Source organism: Nerophis lumbriciformis, linkage group LG26 (assembly GCF_033978685.3).
Source record: "Nerophis lumbriciformis linkage group LG26, RoL_Nlum_v2.1, whole genome shotgun sequence".
Lineage (NCBI taxonomy): Eukaryota > Metazoa > Chordata > Actinopteri > Syngnathiformes > Syngnathidae > Nerophis > Nerophis lumbriciformis.
The window spans coordinates 39,684,167-39,704,459 of record NC_084573.2 but is presented as its reverse complement, the minus strand read 5'-3'; the positions used below and the strand labels follow the sequence as shown (position 1 = coordinate 39,704,459).

At 40.5% G+C, this 20,293-nt stretch overlaps 1 protein-coding gene across 3 annotated transcripts in view; it reads left to right on the top strand.

The window, feature by feature from the left end:
- LOC133623653 (choline/ethanolamine transporter flvcr2b-like) overlaps positions 1–20,293 on the top strand; it is a 67,555-nt gene that overhangs the window by 9,202 nt on the left and 38,060 nt on the right. For all 3 annotated transcript variants that reach the window (XM_061986907.2, XM_061986906.2, XM_061986908.2), the window contains exon 2: positions 5,925–6,066. In XM_061986907.2, the coding sequence (XP_061842891.1) occupies positions 5,925–6,066 (142 nt within the window). The remainder of the gene's footprint in view (positions 1–5,924; positions 6,067–20,293) is intronic.

The window sequence follows — 20,293 nt, the reverse complement described above, 5'->3', positions numbered from 1 at the left end:
GGTAGAGTAGCCAGAAATTGTACTCAAGTAAGAGTACTGTTACTCTAGAGATTTATTACTCAAGTAAAAGTAAGGAGTAGTCACCTAAATATTTACTTGAGTAAAAGTAAAATGTATGTTGTGAAAAAACTACTCAAGTACTGAGTAACTGATGAGTAACATACACACACACACATACATATATATATATATATATATATATATATATATATATATATATATATATATATACACACACACACATATATATATACACATATATATATATATACATACATTGATATATACAGTATATAATTTATATTTATTTATTTTGCCGTTTTTGTTTACATGTTAAAGGTGTTTTAATGAATATACATGCATGTTTAACACATATAGATTCCTTTCTTTCATGAAGACAAGAATATAAGTTGGTGTATTACCTGATTCTGATGACTTGCATTGATTGGAATCAGACAGTAGTGATGATAACGTCCACGTTTTCAAATGGAGGAGAAAAAAAGTTCCTCCTTTCTGTCTTAATACCACATGAAAGTGGTTGGTTTTTGGCTTCTTATTTGTCCAGCTTCCATATTTGTTTTTATACACTTTACAAGAAATACATTGGCGGCAAACTCCGTAGCTTGCTAGCTTGCTAGCTTGTTTGCGCTGGCTTTCGGAGACTCTTATTTTGAAAGCGCAGGCGCGATGGAGCGGCACTTTTATTGTGAAGACAGGAACTGTGTAGTCAGTCTTTAGGCTTTTGACGGGATATACGGTTGAAATAAAAAAGGGTATTTTTTCCTTCACACTTTTGATTGATTGATTGGAACTTATATTAGTAGATTGCACAGTACAGTACATATTCCGTACAATTGACCACTAAATGGTAACACCCGAATACGTTTTTCAACTTGTTTAAGTCAGGTCATGTGACCGCCTGGCTCTGTTTGATTGGTCCAACGTCACCAGTGACTGCATCTGATTGGTGGAACGGAGTGAACGTCACCAGTGACTGTATTTGTTGAAACGCAGGCACTATGAAGGTCTGTCTGACAGACCAAAACAAACAAAGCGTGCATTAACAGATGGATCAAAATTAGTAGCGAGTAGGGAGCTGAATGTAGATAAAAGTAGCGGAGTAAAAGTAGCGTTTCTTCTCTATAAATATACTCAAGTAAAAGTAAAAGTATGTTGCATTAAAACTACTCTTAGAAGTACAATTTATCCCAAAAGTTACTCAAGTAGATGTAACGGAGTAAATGTAGCGCGTTACTACCCACCTCTGCTCAAAGTAGTTCTGGACGAGCATTATCCTGCTGATGTTTAGCCAATTGTGTCCTGGTTTTTGAGCGTTGCAGCTGGAATGTTGGTGGTCATGTGACATGTGGCGTAAAGCCTGCTCCTCGCCACCAGATGCAATGACCATGACAATGCGTCCTCAGCAGCTCCTTGTGACAAGCATACAGGCTGCACTGTGCATACTGGACCTGGAGAGAATCTGAAGAACCCTCACCTCATGCCATGCCCTGGAACAATACTTTAAAAGGCAACCGTGCAAATTCAGAGTTCACCCGTGAAGAAAGGATGAAAAGCTCCACGCGCTCAAAGACTCCGGCTCCAGGCTTGGCGTCCGTGCAGTGGACTCCGGGACCTTTAAGTCCCAGCGAGTCCCGCTTGTGTTTGATGGATGACCAGGTGTTCCAAAGAGAGTCTGAGACAAAGCTGTACCGTCGTCGCTGGCTCATGCTGTTTGTCTTCAGCGCCGTGTCGGCCAGCAACGCCTTCATGTGGCTGCAGTACGGCATCATCAGCAACATCTTCATCAAGTTCTACAACATAGACGCTCTGGCCATAGACTGGCTGGCCATGGTCTATCTGCTCACCTACATCCTGCTCATCCTGCCTGTCCTGTGGCTTCTGGACCACAGGGGCATCCGGGACGCGGTCCTGGCTGGCTCGGCCTTTAATTGCATCGGCGCTTGGATTAAAGTGGGCAGCGCCCGTCCAACTTTGTTTGCCCTCACCTTCTTTGGACAGTTGGTTTGCTCGGTGGCGACAGTCTTTGTGCTGGGGATTCCGTCTTATCTGGCCTCTGTGTGGTTCGGGGAGGAGGAGGTCTCCAGCGCCTGTGCCATTGGGGTTCTTGGAAACCAGGTTTGGACAACAGTCTGCCTGAGGCGTCTGTCTGCTGAATGTGCATTCTGTGGGATGCCAGAGTCCCACAGGACTTTTAGGGTCTGTGTGACACTTCTAACACCATGCTGTCAACTCTACACTTCTCATGTGGTCTACAACCACCCTCATAAACATATTGCTACAGTATTACTTCTCATGTGTTCTACAACCACCCTCAAACATATTGCTACAGTATTACTTCTCATGTGGTCTACAACCACCCTCAAACATATTGCTTCAGTATTACTTCTCATGTGGTCTACAACCACACACTTCAACATATTGCTACAGTATTACTTCTCTTGTGGTCTACAACCACCCTCAAACATATTGCTACAGTATTACTTCTCATGTGGTCTACAACCACCCTTACAAACATATTGCTACAGTATTACTTCTCATGTGGTCTACAACCATCCTTAGAAACATATTGCTACAGTATTACTTCTCATGTGGTCTACAACCACACACTTCAACATATTGCTACAGTATTACTTCTCATGTGGTCTACAACCACCCTTATAAACATATTGCTACAGTATTACTTCTCATGTGGTCTACAACCACCCTTAGAAACATATTGCTACAGTATTACTTCTCATGTGGTCTACAAGAACCCTCAAACATATTGCTACAGTATTACCTCTCATGTGGTCTACAACCACCCTTAGAAACATATTGCTACAGTATTACTTCTCATGTGGTCTACAAGAACCCTCAAACATATTGCTACAGTATTACCTCTCATGTGGTCTACAACCACACACATCAACATCTCACGGCACACTAGTGTGCCGCGGCACAGTGGTTGAAAAACACTGGATTCAAGTAAATAAGACAATGTCAGTGTTACCCACTGATTGCCAATATACGGTGGGGGTGTGGTCAGGGCGGGGTCAATATGAAGCATCATCATTTGCATAATTGGCAATGACGCATGTTTTTTTTTACCACAGCTAAATAAATGTAAAAAAAAAAATGTATTATTTGTACTGTTTCGGCAGTCAAAGTCTTTGGAAACTTTTCAGTGGCCAAGTTTTTACTAGTCAATAGTGCGTAAATATATATATATATATATATATATATATATATATATATATATATATATATATATATATATATATATATATATATATATATATATATATATATATATATATACAGGTAAAAGCCAGTAAATTAGAATATTTTGAAAAACTTGATTTATTTCAGTAATTGCATTCAAAAGGTGTAACTTGTACATTATATTTATTCATTGCACACAGACTGATGCATTCAAATGTTTATTTCATTTAATTTTGATGATTTGAATGATCTAAAACTTGCTGGTAGACGGCTGCGTTGACCCTGGATCTCAGGAAACAGAGTGGACCGACACCAGCAGATGACATGGCACCCCAAACCATCACCCAACCATGCAAATTTTGCATTTCCTTTGGAAATCGAGGTCCCAGAGTCTGGAGGAAGACAGGAGAGGCACAGGATCCACGTTGCCTGAAGTCTAGTGTAAAGTTTCCACCATCAGTGATGGTTTGGGGTGCCATGTCATCTGCTGGTGTCGGTCCACTCTGTTTCCTGACATCCAGGGTCAACGCAGCCGTCTACCAGCAAGTTTTAGAGCACTTCATGCTTCCTGCTGCTGACCTGCTCTATGGAGATGGAGATTTCAAGTTCCAACAGGACTTGGCGCCTGCACACAGCGCAAAATCTACCCGTGCCTGGTTTATGGACCATGGTATTTCTGTTCTAAATTGGCCCGCCAACTCCCCTGACCTTAGCCCGATAGAAAATCTGTGGGGTATTGTGAAAAGGAAGATGCAGAATGCCAGACCCAAAAACGCAGAAGAGTTGAAGGCCACTATCAGAGCAACCTGGGCTCTCATAACACCTGAGCAGTGCCAGAAACTCATCGACTCCATGCCACGCCGCATTAACGCAGTAATTGAGGCAAAAGGAGCTCCAACCAAGTATTGAGTATTGTACATGCTCATATTTTTCATTTTCATACTTTTCAGTTGGCCAACATTTCTAAAAATCCCTTTTTTGTATTAGCCTTAAGTAATATTCTAATTTTGTGACACACGGAATTTTGGATTTTCATTTGTTGCCACTTCAAATCATCAAAATTAAATGAAATAAACATTTGAATGCATCAGTCTGTGTGCAATGAATAAATATAATGTACAAGTTACACCTTTTGAATGCAATTACTGAAATAAATCAAGTTTTTCAAAATATTCTAATTTACTGGCTTTTACCTGTATATACATTCATACAATATCTTACTTACATTGGTTTTTACTTAAAAAAAATCCCCCTCAGTTTTAAGTTGGGGTGGCTTTTACTTGGCCGTGGCGGTGCACCACCATCAATTACACGTAGGGACAAAACCCTTGCAGTACTGGTCTGCAACCAGGAAGTACAAAGCCCAAAAGCAGTGAAGTTGTCAGGTTGTGTAAATGGTAAATAAAAAGAGAATCCTTTTCAACTTATATTCAATTGAATAGACTGCAAAGACAAGATATTTCATGTTCACACTGAGAAACTTTCTTATTTTTTGTAAATAATCATGAACTTAGAATTGAATGGCAGCAACACATTGCAAAAAAAGGCATTTTTACCAGTGTGTTACATGGCCTTTCCTTTTAACAACACTCAGTAAAGGTTTGGGAACTGAGGAGACACATTTTTGAAGTGGAATTCTTTCCCATTCTTGCTTGATGTACAGCTTAAGTTGTTCAACAGTCTCCCTTCTCACATTTTAGCCTTCACACATTTTCAATATCTGGACTACAGGCAGGCCAGTCTAGTACCTACACTATTTTACTATGAAGCCACGCTGTTGTAACACGTGGCTTGGCTGAAATAAGCAGGGGCGTCCATGATAACAACATATGTTGCTTCAAAAGCTGTATGTACCTTTCAGCATTAATGGTGCCTTCACAGATGTGTAAGTTACCCATGTCTTGGCCACTAATACACCCCCATACCATCACACATGCTGCCTTTAGTTCTTTTCCTCTTTGGCCCACAGTTTCCAAAAACAATTTGAAATGTGGACTCGTCAGACCACTTTTCCACTTTGCATCAGCCCATCTTAGATGAGCTCGGGCCCAGCGAAGCATTTCTGGGTGTTGTTGATAAATGGCTTTGGCTTTGCATAGTAGAGTTTTCACTTGCACTTACAGATGTAGCGACCAACTGTAGTTACTGACAGTGGTTTTCTGAAGTGTTCCTGAGCCCATGTGGTGATATCCTTTACACACTGATGTGGCTTGTTGATGCAGTAGCGCCTGAGGGATCCAAGGTGTGTAATATCATGGCTTACGTGCAGTGATTTCTCCACATTCTCTGAACCTTTTGATGATATTACAGAGCGTAGATGGTGAAATCCCTAAATTCCTTGTTGAGAAATGTTGTTCTTAAACAATTTGCTCAGGCATTTGTTGACAAAGTGGTGACCCTCGCCCCCGTCCTTGTTTGTGAATGACCGAGCATTTCATGGAAGCTGCTTTTTATACCCAATCATGGCACCCACCTGTTCCCAATTAGCCTGTTCACCTGTGGGATGTTCCAAATAAGTCTTTGACGAGCATTCCTCAACTTTCTCACTCTTTTTTGCCACTTGTGCCAGCTTTTTTGAAACATGTTGCAGGCATCAAATTCCAAACGAGCTAATATTTGCAAAAAAAAATAAAGTTTCTCAGTGTGAACATGAAATATCTTGTCTTTGCAGTCTATTAAATCGAGCTATATTTTTTTTGCAGTTGGGTATCGCCATCGGGTTCCTGGTGCCACCGATCCTGGTGCCTAACGTGGACGACCTGGACGAGCTGGCCCACCACATTAGCATCATGTTCTACATCACAGCCGGAGTGGCCACTTTCCTCTTCATCCTCGTTGTTTTCGGTAAGATGCTTTTTGTATGTATTTATTTCTATTTCTTCCACTGGAAGTACAACGTTAGACCGGTCAGTGGGTAAGAAAAGTATGTTCCTGGGTAGACAAAACCTCCTTAGATAGGAGAACGACGCTATCGGCGGAAATGCAGTAGGAGTGAGTTTATTGTAGAAGAATTCACTGTCTGAGTAGGTCAAAGGTTTTTCTCTTGGTAAAAGGGAAGTGACTTCCCAAGCAGGATATCAGTAGTTCAAAGGCAAATTATCTTATTTTTAGTTTGCAGCTGCCTCTCTGGTTTTGCCTGTTTAAACCATCAGCTTAGTTTATTCTCTTCATTTTAGTACACAAATAGGTATCTAATTACATATTGAGGAAGATTCTTCTGCGTGGGAGCTGCTGAGTCGTCGCATGGAACAGTTGTGGTTCTGACTAAGAGGAATTGGTCATCAGCATTCAGCATTCACAAGCACAGAAGAGCGCTTGTGAGGGCGGTCCATAGTAGTCCTATTCACCACAGTCTCGCTGATTTCAACTGGAACGTATAATCCCTTGTGTCATGTGTGCAGGGCCCAGGCTTTTGGTTTTGTGGCGCCATTTTGCCGAGTTTAAGAGCACGGCAGCATGAGAAGTGAAAAGCTTAGCCTTATATGTAGGGAGATCATTACATTGGCTAAATGGCAATTAGTTAGCCTTGCCCACATGCTATCAATGATTCTCTGAGCTTGAAAGAGGTCAGTATGAATGTACATGACATTTGGTAAGCCATCCATTGGCTTACCAACTAGTGGCATCATGTTCTGGTTACCGTATTTTCCGCACTATAAGGCGCACCTAAAAACCACAAATTTTCTCAAAAGCTGACAGTGCGCCTTATAACCCGGTGCGCTTTATATATGGATAAATATTAAGATTAATTTTCATAAAGTTTCGGTCTCGCAACTACGGTAAACAGCCGCCATCTTTTTTCCCCGTAGAAGAGGAAGTGCTTCTTCTTCTACGCAAGCAACCGCCCCCATAGAACAGGAAGCGCTTCTTCTTCTACTGTAAGCAACCACCCGCCCGCGTAGAAGAAGAAAAAGCGCGCGGATATTACCGTACGTTTCATTTCCTTTGTGTGTTTACATCTGTAAAGACCACAAAATGGCTCCTACTAAGCGACAGGGATCCGGTTCATGAAAAGACGCAATCTCTCCATCCGCACACGGACTACTATTTCACAGCAACTGCCTAAAGACTTTCAAGAAAAGCTGGCTACTTTCCGTGCATATTGTAAAAACAAGATAGCTGAAAAAAAGATCCGGCCAGAGAACATTATCAACATGGACGAGGTTCCACTGACTTTTGATATTCCTGTGAACCGCACTGTGGATACAACGGGAGCACGTACGGTGAATATTCGCACCACAGGGAATGAGAAGTCATCCTTCACTGTGGTTCTAGCTTGCCATGCTAATGGCCAGAAACTTCCACCCATGGTGATATTCAAAAGGAAGACCTTGCCAAAAGAGACCTTTCCAGCCGGCGTCATCATAAAAGCTAACTCGAAGGGATGGATGAAGAAAAGATGAGCGAGTGGTTAAGGTAAGTTTAAGTTTACGCGAAGAGGCCGGGTGGCTTTTTTCACGCAGCTCCGTCCATGTTGATATACGACTCCATGCGCGCCCACATCACGCTGGTTTTTAATATATTATTAAAGTTTGACTGACCTATCTGACTGTTTTTTTGACATTCCTTTAGCGCAGTTAGATGCGGCTTATAACACGGGGGGCGTCTTATAGGTGGACAAAGTTTTGAAATATGCCGTTCATTGAAGGCGCGGCTTATAACCCAGGGCGCCTTATGGTGCGGAAAATACGGTACTTGTTTATACCAGTTTGACCTTTCAAAATAATAATTTGAGGTTAAACCTAGAAAGTGCTGAACATTAAAGGGGTCACATTTAGGGATGTTTGGATCAAATCGGCCGCCGATATTTGCCAAAAAATGCGTATCGGCAAGGCACGGGAAAATGCCGATCCAGATCCAGTTTAAAAAAAAACTCCGGTCCGTGTTTTCCAACGCACAGATTTAAATAATACATTCCACTTTTCTGCTACTCCCTAATTTCCGTTCCGCATTTTCCAGCACACCTTCAACACATCCACAGGTCTGTGGAATCTCACGCAGTTGCTTTTAGCTGCTGGCATTACACGACAGACTCTTCTCACTCTTTCCTGTGTCTCCCTCTCACAGACAGCGAGCGCACCTTCTTACACACGTCACATACTGCATACCTGCCAACTACTCCGGTTTTCTCGTAATTTGTACGGTTTTCATCAACCTATTCCGGGTTACGGTTGCAGTGATAAAAAATACGGTTTTTCATTAATTAAAAAAAAAAAGGGTGAAAACTACACGAATTGCACCTTGTGCAGACAAGATTTTTCGATCGGACACGGAGGAATTAGCGATGTAAAAGACCACGTTGGGACAAAAAAACACAAGTCTAATGCCGTTGCTAGCGATACAAGTGGAAAACTTTCAACGTTTTTCGTCGCCCAAACAGATTCTTTGGATGTGATAAATGCCGAAGTTTTATTTACGGAGGCAATAATTGAGCATGGACTTCCAATCGCACTGGCTGATCACATGGGACAGTTAAATGTTTGTAATGCAACCTTTAAAAATCATTACGCGGTGATCGCGGTCCCAAAAATAAACTTTTCTTGCATGATAATGTCCAGAAAAACTCGCTTTATATTACTATAGAGTCCCTTTAACGAATGAGTTTGATGGTTTATCACAAACCTTAAATGAAAGAAGTCCTTTGTTCTCCTGCACCATGCAATCACTTTGGCCTTGCTTCGTGTTTGGTGCGCAATCCTGTCGGCTGTATTTCACAGCACGTCTTTGACAACTTGAAGTGGCATAAAACATTTAAAACAAAGGGGTTATAGGAACAATCACTTTCAGTGTTTTATGCCACTTCAAGTTGTCAAAGATGGTATGCTGGTGCCCGACTGCCACAAGTGGAACAAACATTTGAAACAAAGGGGTTATAGGAACAATCACTTCAGTGTTTTATGCCACTTCAAGTAAACTTATCATAAAGTTACCATATCATTTTTGCAGTATGATCAATCTGATAGAATAAATTAGGATTTTAGCCACAAAAAGGTAATGACACCAATGTTATCTATTGGAATTGTTTAGTACTGTTATACTGTTAAAAGTGTTTATACTATTTATGCTTTCAAGTCCAAGTTGAAGAAATCTTGTTAAATGTTGACAGCATAACTACCAAAATACAGAAGTATGTCCTTAATATTTTTGCAGTGCTATTTCTGTTGAAAAGTTCAAATGATTACATTAGAGATGTGATGTGCCACTTTTCAAGTGTCTGATGGCTTAAATTAATTTTCATAAATTTTTCATATTTTGAAGTCTTTTGAAAGGCTTACAAAAAAACTACATTTGAATTGTAATTCCATGCTATTGACAGGACTATTAATTTTAATGAAGTTAGCTTACCATGTTTACAGTATGATAATTGTGATAGAAATGTGAATTTTAGGCACAGAATATTTTTTACAATTGAACAAGGCAGTAGATTATACAAGCTTGGACAGAAAGTTAATAATGACACCAATTTTTCTTTTAATGGAATTGTTTAGTACTGTTTTACCATTTGTTTACTGTAAAAAGTGTTTATACTTTCAATTAACAAATAGAAGTCTTGTGAAAGGTTGACAGGATAACTGGCATTAACTGTCAAAATAATTTCAAACTATTGAAGTTAGCTTACAGAATAAACATGTCAATCAACCCATATGATTTTTGCTGTAATATTTTTGTTTTGAAAAGTCACTGTGACTGATAGAAAAGTGATGGTTTTAGCAACATTTTAACCTGTCTGAATGCTAATAATCATTTTGCGTCGGGGGGCAAAGCCTGAACCCCCCACCTGGACTTTGTCCTGGACCTACCGGGGCCTGCGGCCCCTGGACCCTGGCTACTAGGTTTTTCTGATTTCAAAAGTTGGCAGGTATGCATACGTCACATACTGTCACGTCATACGTCACATACGTATACGTCCTCCCCGAGCAGAGAGGTAGCAGCATGGCTAACGTTAGCTGTGATGTTAGCGCAGCCGCTAAGGTGCGCGCCTGCTCAAGCGTCCTCTGCGCACGGCAAATCTATGCCACGCACAAAATCAAATAAAAAAATAAGCGCATAACAATTTTCGACACACGGACACGACAGAGAAAACAGTTTTCGTCATCATTGTTCAAATATTGTGATGTCTGTCGAGACGCTTATCTCCATTCGGTGCCACACGCCCACACCATCAAAATGCCAAGGCAAAAATTTCCAGATCAACACCGTCTGAAAAAATTAGTGATCTATTTAGTTGTGATTTCCTTCTCTGCATGAAAGTTTAAAAGTAGCATATATTAATGCAGTATGAAGAAGAATGTTTTAATGTAGACATGCAAGCCTTGAAAGAAAATTTTGAAAATCAAGACTACATTTCTTGCAAATGGGTGCATTTCTACACTATATTTTAACTTTAGATTTATTCTCATATCAAACTCTTTTGGCTGTCTTTATGACACTTACATCCGGCGCCCCCCTCCACACCCTGGATTATAAATAATGTAAATAATTCAATGTGATTATCTTGTGTGATGACTGTATTATGATGATAGTATATATCTGATAGTATATATCTGTATCATGAATCAATTTAAGTGGACCCCGACTTAAACAAGTTGAAAAACTTATTGGGGTGTTACCATTTAGTGGTCAATTGTACGGAATATGTACTTCACTGTGCAACCTACTAATAAAAGTCTCAATCAATCAAAACACACAAAATCATCATACTGCTGTGATTATATGCATCAAGTGTTCATTCAAGGCTAAGGCAAAATATCGAGATATATATGGTGTATCCCAATATGGCCTTAAAATATCGCAATATTAAAAAAAGGCCATATCGCCCAGCCCTAGTTCAATGTTGCCATTTCTGTTTGTCATGTATAATTTTGTCTATTTTGTGTTTATCCTTGAATAAACAGGTCAGTTTCTTGTTACCAACCATTGTGTATTATTCAAACTCCCCTAATTCAGCTGGCTAGTTGTTATCAAGAGTACTAAAACCCTTTTCAACATGATTCTGACAACTAAGTAGGCTAAATAACTTTAAACTTTAATACATGCTCGGATAGGCCAGTATCGGTCAGTATCGGTATCGGATCGGAAGTGCAAAAACAATATCGGTATCGGATCGGAAGTGCAAAAACCTGGATCGGGACATCCCTAGTCACATTATGCAAAATTCTATTTTTCTTACCTGCTGGTACCCGTTTTTGTGTATTTGGGATTCCCATAGGCCGGGTTTTTTCCTGGCTCAAATTGAGACAGAGGTGGTACAATCCTGACCATGTGCCAGAATTTTAGTTTTTTTCAATTTACAGTAATATGCTGTAAAGAACACCGTAAAATGTATTGTCATTTGTATTAATTTGATGAATAGTTTGCTGTAAAATCACAAGTCAAGCAAGTATTTATTTTTATTTAGACAAAAAATGTTTGGAAAGTATGATAATATACTGTAATATTTGTTGCAATAATGGATACTATTATAGTTTAAAAGACATGCAATTTCAAGCAATACATATATATTTTTTACATATATTTTTTCTATCAAAATTAAAACAATCCATTACATGTAGTGAGAAAATATGAAGTACTTTATTGACACGTATCATTTCCAGGTGTTTGCGGGCCAGATCTGACACATCTCATCTTTACTAGAATACCCTTATGGGCATTACATATATCAAAATATTACTTTAAATCATATTTTGGCAGCAGCAAAGTGGCCGTCTGGGTAAAAAAAAAGGGTATATCAAGTCAACAGTACAGTAGGTACTTGATTTTAATATATGTAATGCCCATAAGGCAGGGGTGCTCACACTTTTTCTGCAGGCGAGCTCATTTTCAATTGATCAAGTCGTGGGGATCTACCTCATTCATATATATATAATTTATATTTACTTATTTATGAAATATATGTTTTTGTTAACAAGTTAAAAGTGTTTAATGATAATGCAAGCATGTTTAACACATATAGTTAATATTGTTAAAAATTAAAGGTGTTTAATGATAATACAAGTATGTTTAATACATATAGTTGATATTGTTAACAAGTTAAAGGTGTTTAAAGATAATGCAAGCATGTTTAACACATATAGTTAATATTGTTAACAAGTTAAAGGTGTTTAATGATAATACAAGCATGTTTAACATATAGTTAATATTGTTAATAAATTAAAGGTGTTTAATGATAATACAAGAATGTTTAATACATATAGTTAATATTGTTAACAAGTTAAAGGTGTTTAAAGATAATACAAGCATGTTTAACACATAGAGTTAATATTGTTAACAAGTTAAAGGTGTTTAAAGATAATACAAGCATGTTTAACACATATAGTTAATATTGTTAATAAGTTAAAGGTGTTAAAAGATAATACAAGCATGTTTAACACATATAGATTCCTTTCTTTCATGAAGACAAGAATATAAGTTGGTGTATTACCTGATTCTGATGACTTGCATTGATTGGAATCAGACAGTGGTGATGATAACGTCCGCATTTTCGAATGGAGGAGAAAAAAAGTCCTCCTTTCTGTACAATACCACATGAAAGTGGTTGGTTTTTGGCATCTTATTTGTCCAGCTCCCGAACTCCTTTGTATACACTTTACAAGAAATACATTGTCGGCAAACTCCGTAGCTTGCTAGCTTGTGCACGCCAGCTTTCTGAGACTCTTATTTTGTTAGCGCATCTGTGCAACTGTGCAGTCGGTCTTTGGAGTTTTGACGACAGGTACGGCGCCAGAGTCTGTTGAAATAAAGTGTTTCTCGCTTTCCTGTCGGTAATTTTAATGAGCTGGCAGCAGCCAGCGTCATCTCAGAAGACCCTCGGGTGCCGTGAATGTCAATCAAGTGACGAAAGTGACGTCATAGTGAAGATTTATGATCGCTCATTTTTAGGACTATTTTTTTTAATGCCTGGCTGGTGATCGACTGACACACCCTCCGAGATCGACCGGTAGCTCGCGATCGACGTAATGAGCACCCCTGCCATAAGGGTATTCTAGTAAAATACGCGATGTGTAAATATCAAAATATTACGTTGAATCACTTTTTGTCAGGCAATATTACATTTAATGAAAATGTTACATAAATGCAAGTACCACAATGCAAGTCCAGACGGCAGCAGGAGATAGAATGCCTGATTCGGGAGAGAAGACACCTTAAGAAGCAGTGGAGGAAGGCTTCAGACAGCGAGAAAGAAGGCATTAACAATCTCCAGGGAAACATCAAAAGCCTGTTAACAACCCTGAGACGAGCAGAAAACCTGCGAGAACAGCGGAAAAAGAAAGAATGTGCAAGATCAAGTTTTTTTCAAGGACCCCTTTAAATTTGTGAAATCACTTTTCACTGAAGAAAAAGGGGGAAACCTAAAAACGTCTAAGCAGGAACTGGAGAAACATCTGGAAGAAATGTTTGTGGATGACAAGAAGAACATGCAGACAGCTATTCCGTCGGACATCCCACCAATTGAACAACCACAACACCAGATGGACATTAGCCCCCCCAAAGTGGAGTGAAGTGGAGAAAGCAGTAAAGCGGGCGAGAGCATCATCAGCCCCAGGGCCAAATGGAGTTCCGTATCGACTCTACAAGAGTGCCCCTGATGTACTTCGCTTCCTGTGGCGGCTAATGAGGGTGGCTCGGGAGAAGGGAATCATACCCAAAGCATGGCGTCGGGCCGGAGGAGTCTTGATTCCCAAGGAGAAGGAATCTACAGATATCAGCCAGTTCCGTCCCATCAGCCTCCTCAATGTAGAGGGTAAGATTTTCTTCAGCCTAGTTGCCCAGAGGATGACCTACTACCTGGACAAGAACAGACTTGTAGATACCTCAGTCCAAAAAGCAGGAATCCCAGGGTTCTCCGGATGCCTCGAACACACCAGCATAATCTGGCATCAAATCCAGGCTGTGAAGAAAGAGAGGAGAGATCTCCACATAATCTTCCTAGACCTTGCCAATGCATTTGGTTCTGTCCCACACAGTTTCCTCTGGGCATCCTTCGACTTCTTCAGGATACCAGAGATCATCACCAACCTTGTCAAGGCATACTTTGAAGATCTGCAGCTCTGTTTTACCACGCCAGCCTTCACCACCACTTGGCACCATATGGAGGTTAGAATAATGGCAGGGTGTACCATCTCCCCGTTGGCCTTCATCATGGCAATGGAAGTCATTATGCGGGCATCCAAGTGGGTAGTGGGTGGCGAACAGCTGAGTTCGGAAATCCGCCTACCTCCTCTCAGGGCCTATATGGTTGACATGACAACCATAACAACTGCAGCACCCTGCACCAGGCGCCTACTAGGGAAGCTTCATGAGAACATCACTGGGGCCAGAATGAAATTCAAGGCCTCAAAATCAAGAAGCATCTCCATCATCAAAGGCAAACTGACAGAACAAAGGTTTGTCATTGGTGAAGAACCCATTCCAACTGTGTCAGAGAAGCCAATTAAGAGCCTGGGAAGGTGGTATGACTCAAATCTGAAGGACACTGAGCAAGCAGACAAGCTAAGGCAAGAAGTCACCAAAGGTCTGAAGAACATTGACAGCTCTATACTGCCTGGTAAGCTGAAAATCTGGTGCCTCCAGGTCGGGTTACTACCCCGCCTCATGTGGCCACTAACCATGTATGGTATCTCCCTCACCAGAGTGGAGAAAATGAAAAGAACAATCAGCTCTTACGTAAGAAAGTGGCTAGGTGTCCCTCGATGCCTGAGCAGCATCGGCCTGTATGGTCATGGATTACTCAAACTGCCTCTCTCTAGCCTGACGGAGGAGTTCACATGCTCCAAAGTGAGGCTCGAGATGACCCTAACAGAGTCGAAGGATACTGTGGTCCGAGCTGCTGCCCCAAATCTGACAGCAGGGAAGAAGTGGTTAGCTAAGAACGCAGTACAGCAGGCAAAATCTGCTCTTCACCACGCTGACATTGTGGGCCAAGTCCAGCATGGAAAAGCCGGTTTGGGACTTGGAAAGACTTGATCTTCCTGGAACAAGGATGAACGGCGCAAGCTGCTCGTGGCCAAGGTCCGTCGACGGGAAGAGTCGAATAGATATGCCAAGGCTGTGGCGCAAGCTAAGCAGGGCCAGTGGACAAGGTGGGAAGGGTTGGAGAAACGGAAGATCAGCTGGAGGGACATATGGGAGATGGAATCGAGTAGGGTAAGTTTCCTACTTCAAGCAACCCATGATGTCCTTCCCACCCCCAAAAACCTCAACCAATGGCTGGGTGAAGATCCATCATGCCCCCTGTGCTCAACACCAGCTACACTCAGACACATCCTCACTGGGTGTAAAGTGGGCCCCTCCCAAGGACGATACACCTGGAGACACAACGAAGTACTCAAATGTTTGGCAGCAACCCTGGAAAGCAGGAGAACAACCAACAACTCCTTCCCACCCAGGACACCCAACCTGAATATGCCAGTTGCCTTTGTTAGAGAGGGGGAACAAAGGCAACGAAAGACACCATCAAGGCCCAGGTTGGGACAGCTGGAGGTAGCCCGGGACTGGCAGATGCTGATGTACGTGTATAAGAAACTCATCGTTCCACCAGAGATAGCAATTACTAACTTGCGGCCTGACCTAGTCCTGTGGTCCAACTCCCAGCACATCGTGTACTTCGTTGAACTCACAGTCCCTTGGGAGGATGCGGTGGAGGAAGCTTTTGAGCGGGAAAAGCTCTGGTATGCAGAGCTCGCTGCAGAGGCTGAACGGCGAGGCTGGAGGTTACAAGTCTGCCCTGTAGAAGTTGGATGTCGGGGCTTTGTGGCAACATCAACAATAAGGCTGATGAGGGACCTGGGAGTTGGGGGTCAAGCTCTACGTCAGGCCATGAAGGAAACATTTCGGGTGGCAGAGCGCAGCAGCCAGTGGCATGTCTGGATGATCCGCATCCATCTTTGTTATGAAGCTGCCTGTGGTGCGTTCTTTCTGATGTCTCTTCCTGTGTGGGGCGTGGTCTTTCTGGTGTCACTTCCTCTCCGAACTGACTTTGTAAAGGATCAATGAGTCCATACAAAGCTAAGTGCCGGAGAATCAAGAATTACACGGCTGACTTACCCGTGTCCAAGCAGGGGTTACTTAAATGCTGGTTTAGTGTGGCTGACACGGGGCTTAGGCTAAAAAAATTATGTGTTGAAGGGGGTGACGATCATTGGTATTTTATTTTTTTATTTATTTAAACCACTAAGTGTAGACATGACCTTAATGACCTCCAAACTTTGAGGATGTTTGTAGTCCACGTACTGTAGGCTATGCTAGCATGTTTTTCTGCAGTTGTTGGTGTGACCTGGATGGTGAAGGCTTTCTATCTGCTATCAGGATGTGCCATCTTTGCACTGCACTCTCATGTGCTGACTCGTCTGATTGTCACAAGATAGTGCCATCACGACGCCCACACTTTGACACACGCGTGCACTAAGCCGTGTGTCGGGATTGTCCGCCATCTGCAGCCACGACTCATCCAAGCCCAAGCAGGTGGGCTATGGAGTGTTGAACAACTATGGGGAAGGGACACAAATGGGCTTGAGTAGGAATTTACAGTTTTGAATGTTGGCTTTAAGTTGAAACTCCACAACATCTTGGCTCACTTGGTCTTCTTAGACCATCTTCTTCTGACATTGTCCACAGCATATAAACATATTTTTCACATACTTTTCAGCTTTAGCAGACTCCGCCCACACACGGGCATTTGTCTAAATAGCATTTATCGGCATTGAAATAAAAACAGATTGTTGATAGTTGATTAAAACGGGAGAAAATATGAGGGCAAGTGAAAGAAAATAGATGGAGGGATCTTTTTTTTTCCCTTCAACATATTACATTCATCAACAATGTCTCTGCTGGTGGCAGCCATAATGTCACGTGGGCTTTATAAAGGGTGCTTCAACATGTGAACACTACTTTATTATGATGTATGTGATACTCCTCCTAGTCATTTATGCACATATAAGATGTGTCACCATCTAAATATTACCTTGAATCACTTTTTGGCAACCACTAAGTGGTCGTTTGGGGTTGTTTTCAACTTTATAAAGGGTACTTCAACATGTGAACACTACAGTGTGGATTTTATTATGATTTATGCAATACTCGTCCTAGTCCAGGGGTCGGCAACCCGCGGCTCCGGAGCCGCATGCGGCTCTTTGATCACTCTGAAGGGGCTCAACTGCATACTTGCCGACTAAGGCTGAAACGACGCGTCGACGTAGTCGACGTCATCGGTTACGTAAATACGTCGACGCCGTTTTTGTGCGTCGGCGCGTCGCATATTTACGTCACACTACTGTCATGGCGGAGCGCAAAGCAGACGATGCGAGCGAGGGGAAAAAAGCACGCCAAAAGTCGTCAAAAGTGTCGGAGTATTTCAATAAATGGCCTAATAATGTTGTTGTATGCACACTGTGTCGAGCGGAAATGGCCTATCATAGCAGCACAACGGCTATGAACGAACATTTGAAAAGAAAACCCCCGACAGCGTTCTTGCCATCACCATCAACAAGTCAATCGTCCGCGTGCGTATACGTTGTCATTATTACACAAAAACATGAATGTGTCATTTGTATCTGCGTTGTAAATTCATAAACTAAAGCACCGTTTGCTCTGAGAGGCGCGTTTGGCGTGCCTGTTCAGTGTTTACAAAGACGCGCTCCTCTTTAACGCTGTGGAGAGGCGGCAGCGGCGAGGCGGGGCGCGCCGGGAGCGACGCCGCAAGAGACAGGGGACGACGAGCGAGCGAGGAAGAGGAGCTGAAAAGCGAGGAAAGAAAGAGAAAAGAGTTGGAAGAGAAAAGACTTTGTGTAAAATGAAAAGATTGTAAACCTGGCAAAGCCGTCTGGCGTTCAGTCTGTCGGTCCTGAAAGAACCCCACGGCACAAGACGTGTCACAAACGCTAACGTTAATTAGTTGTGCAAATACCTTTTACAACATTAACAGTTACATATACTATGTACAAACCAACAATTAACTTTCACTTTAATCATACTATCATTGTTGTGTTATTAAGCAAAATAAGCAATACTTTTACTTTTGTTGAAATGTTTACACTGTACACTTTTTTGTATTGGATGTTTAGCTTTATTTTTGCACATTTTAGCAAATAAGCAATACTTTTACTTTTGTTGAAATGTTTACACTTGTTACAGAATATTTCCGTTTTGCACTTTTTTGTATTGGATGTTTATCTTTATTTTTGCACATTTTAAAGCAAAATAAGCAATACTTTTACTTTTGAAATGCTTATACTATTCCAGAATATTAAGATTTGCACTGGATGTTTACTTTTATATTTGCACATTAAAAAGCAAATAAGCTACTTTTAATTTTGTTAAATGTTAAAAGTTTTAAATGTTTACATTGTTACAGAATATTTTGTCATGTTGTTGTCAATGTTGACTGAGTGGCCATACTTTTTTTTTTGGAAATAAAAGCCATGCCTTTTGAAAAAACTGGCCTACATTTATTTTTTCCTCTTCATTTTAAATAAAAAAAAAAATCGGTAAAAGGAAAAATAATCTATAGATTAATCTAAAAAATAATCTATAGATTAACCGATTAATCTAAAAAATAATCTATAGATTAATCGATAGAAAAATAATCGTTAGCTGCAGCCCTACGATTTTCCCGGGAGACTTCCGGATTTCAGTGCCTGTCGCAGAAAACTCCCGGGATTAATATTCTCCGATTTTCACCCTTACAATAATAATAAGGGCGCGTCATGATGGTACATCATTTAGCGCCCTCTACAATCTGTATAGACAGCGTGCCAGCCCAGCCTTTTGTTATATGCATCTTCTGCTTGAACACATAAGTGACAGCAAGGCATACTTGGTCAACAGCCACACAGGTTACACTGACGGTGGCCATTTAAAACAACTTTAACACTCTTACTAATAATGCGCCACACTTTGAACCAAAACCAAACAAGAATGACAAACACATTTCGGGAGAACATCTGCACCTTAACACAACATAAACACAACAGAACAAATACCCAGAATCCCATGCAGCCCTGACTCTTCCGGGCTACATTATACACCCCTGCTACCATCAAACCCCGCCCCCACCCCAACCCTGCTCCCTCACTGCATACAAACTTTGTATGCAGTGTTATTTCATTTTAAATTTCAAAAGATTTTTGTGGCTCCCATTGTTTTCTTTAATTTGTGAAACTGGTCAAAATGGCTCTTTGACTGGTAAAGGTTGCCGACCCCTGTGCTAGTTATTTATGCACATATAAGATGTGTCGCCATGAAAATATTACCTTGAATCACTTTTTGGCAACCACTAAGTGGTCGTTTGGGGTTGTTTTCAACTTTATAAAGGGTACTTCAACATGTGAACACTACAGTGTGGATTTTATTATGATTTATGCAATACTCGTCCTAGTCATTTATGCACATATAAGATGTGTCGCCATGAAAATATTACCTTGAATCACTTTTTGGCAACCACTAAGTGGTCGTTTCACATCAACAACAGTCCTTAATAACCATTAGTACCATAAAGAAGGCAAACTCTTTAATTTTTTTGGACACGATAAAGTCTTAAATAATTTTAAACACTTATCTTTACAATAACCAGGAATATAAACATAGTAATAATGAGTTAGACTTATCGTTACAATAACCAGAGGTGGGTAGAGTAGCCAGAAATTGTACTCAAGTAAGAGTACTGTTACTTTAGAGATTTATTACTCAAGTAAAAGTAAGGAGTAGTCACCCAAATATTTACTTGAGTAAAAGTAAAAAGTATGTTGTAAAAAAACTACTCAAGTACTGAGTAACTGATGAGTAACATACACACACATATCATATATATATATATATATATATATATATATATATATACACACACACACATATACATATATATATATATATATATATATATATATATATATATATATATATATATATATATATACACACACACATATATATATATATATATATATATATATATATATATATATATATGTGTGTACCGTATGTATATATATATATATATATATATATATATATATATATATATATATACATACATTGATATATACAGTATATAATTTATATTTATTTATTTTTGCCG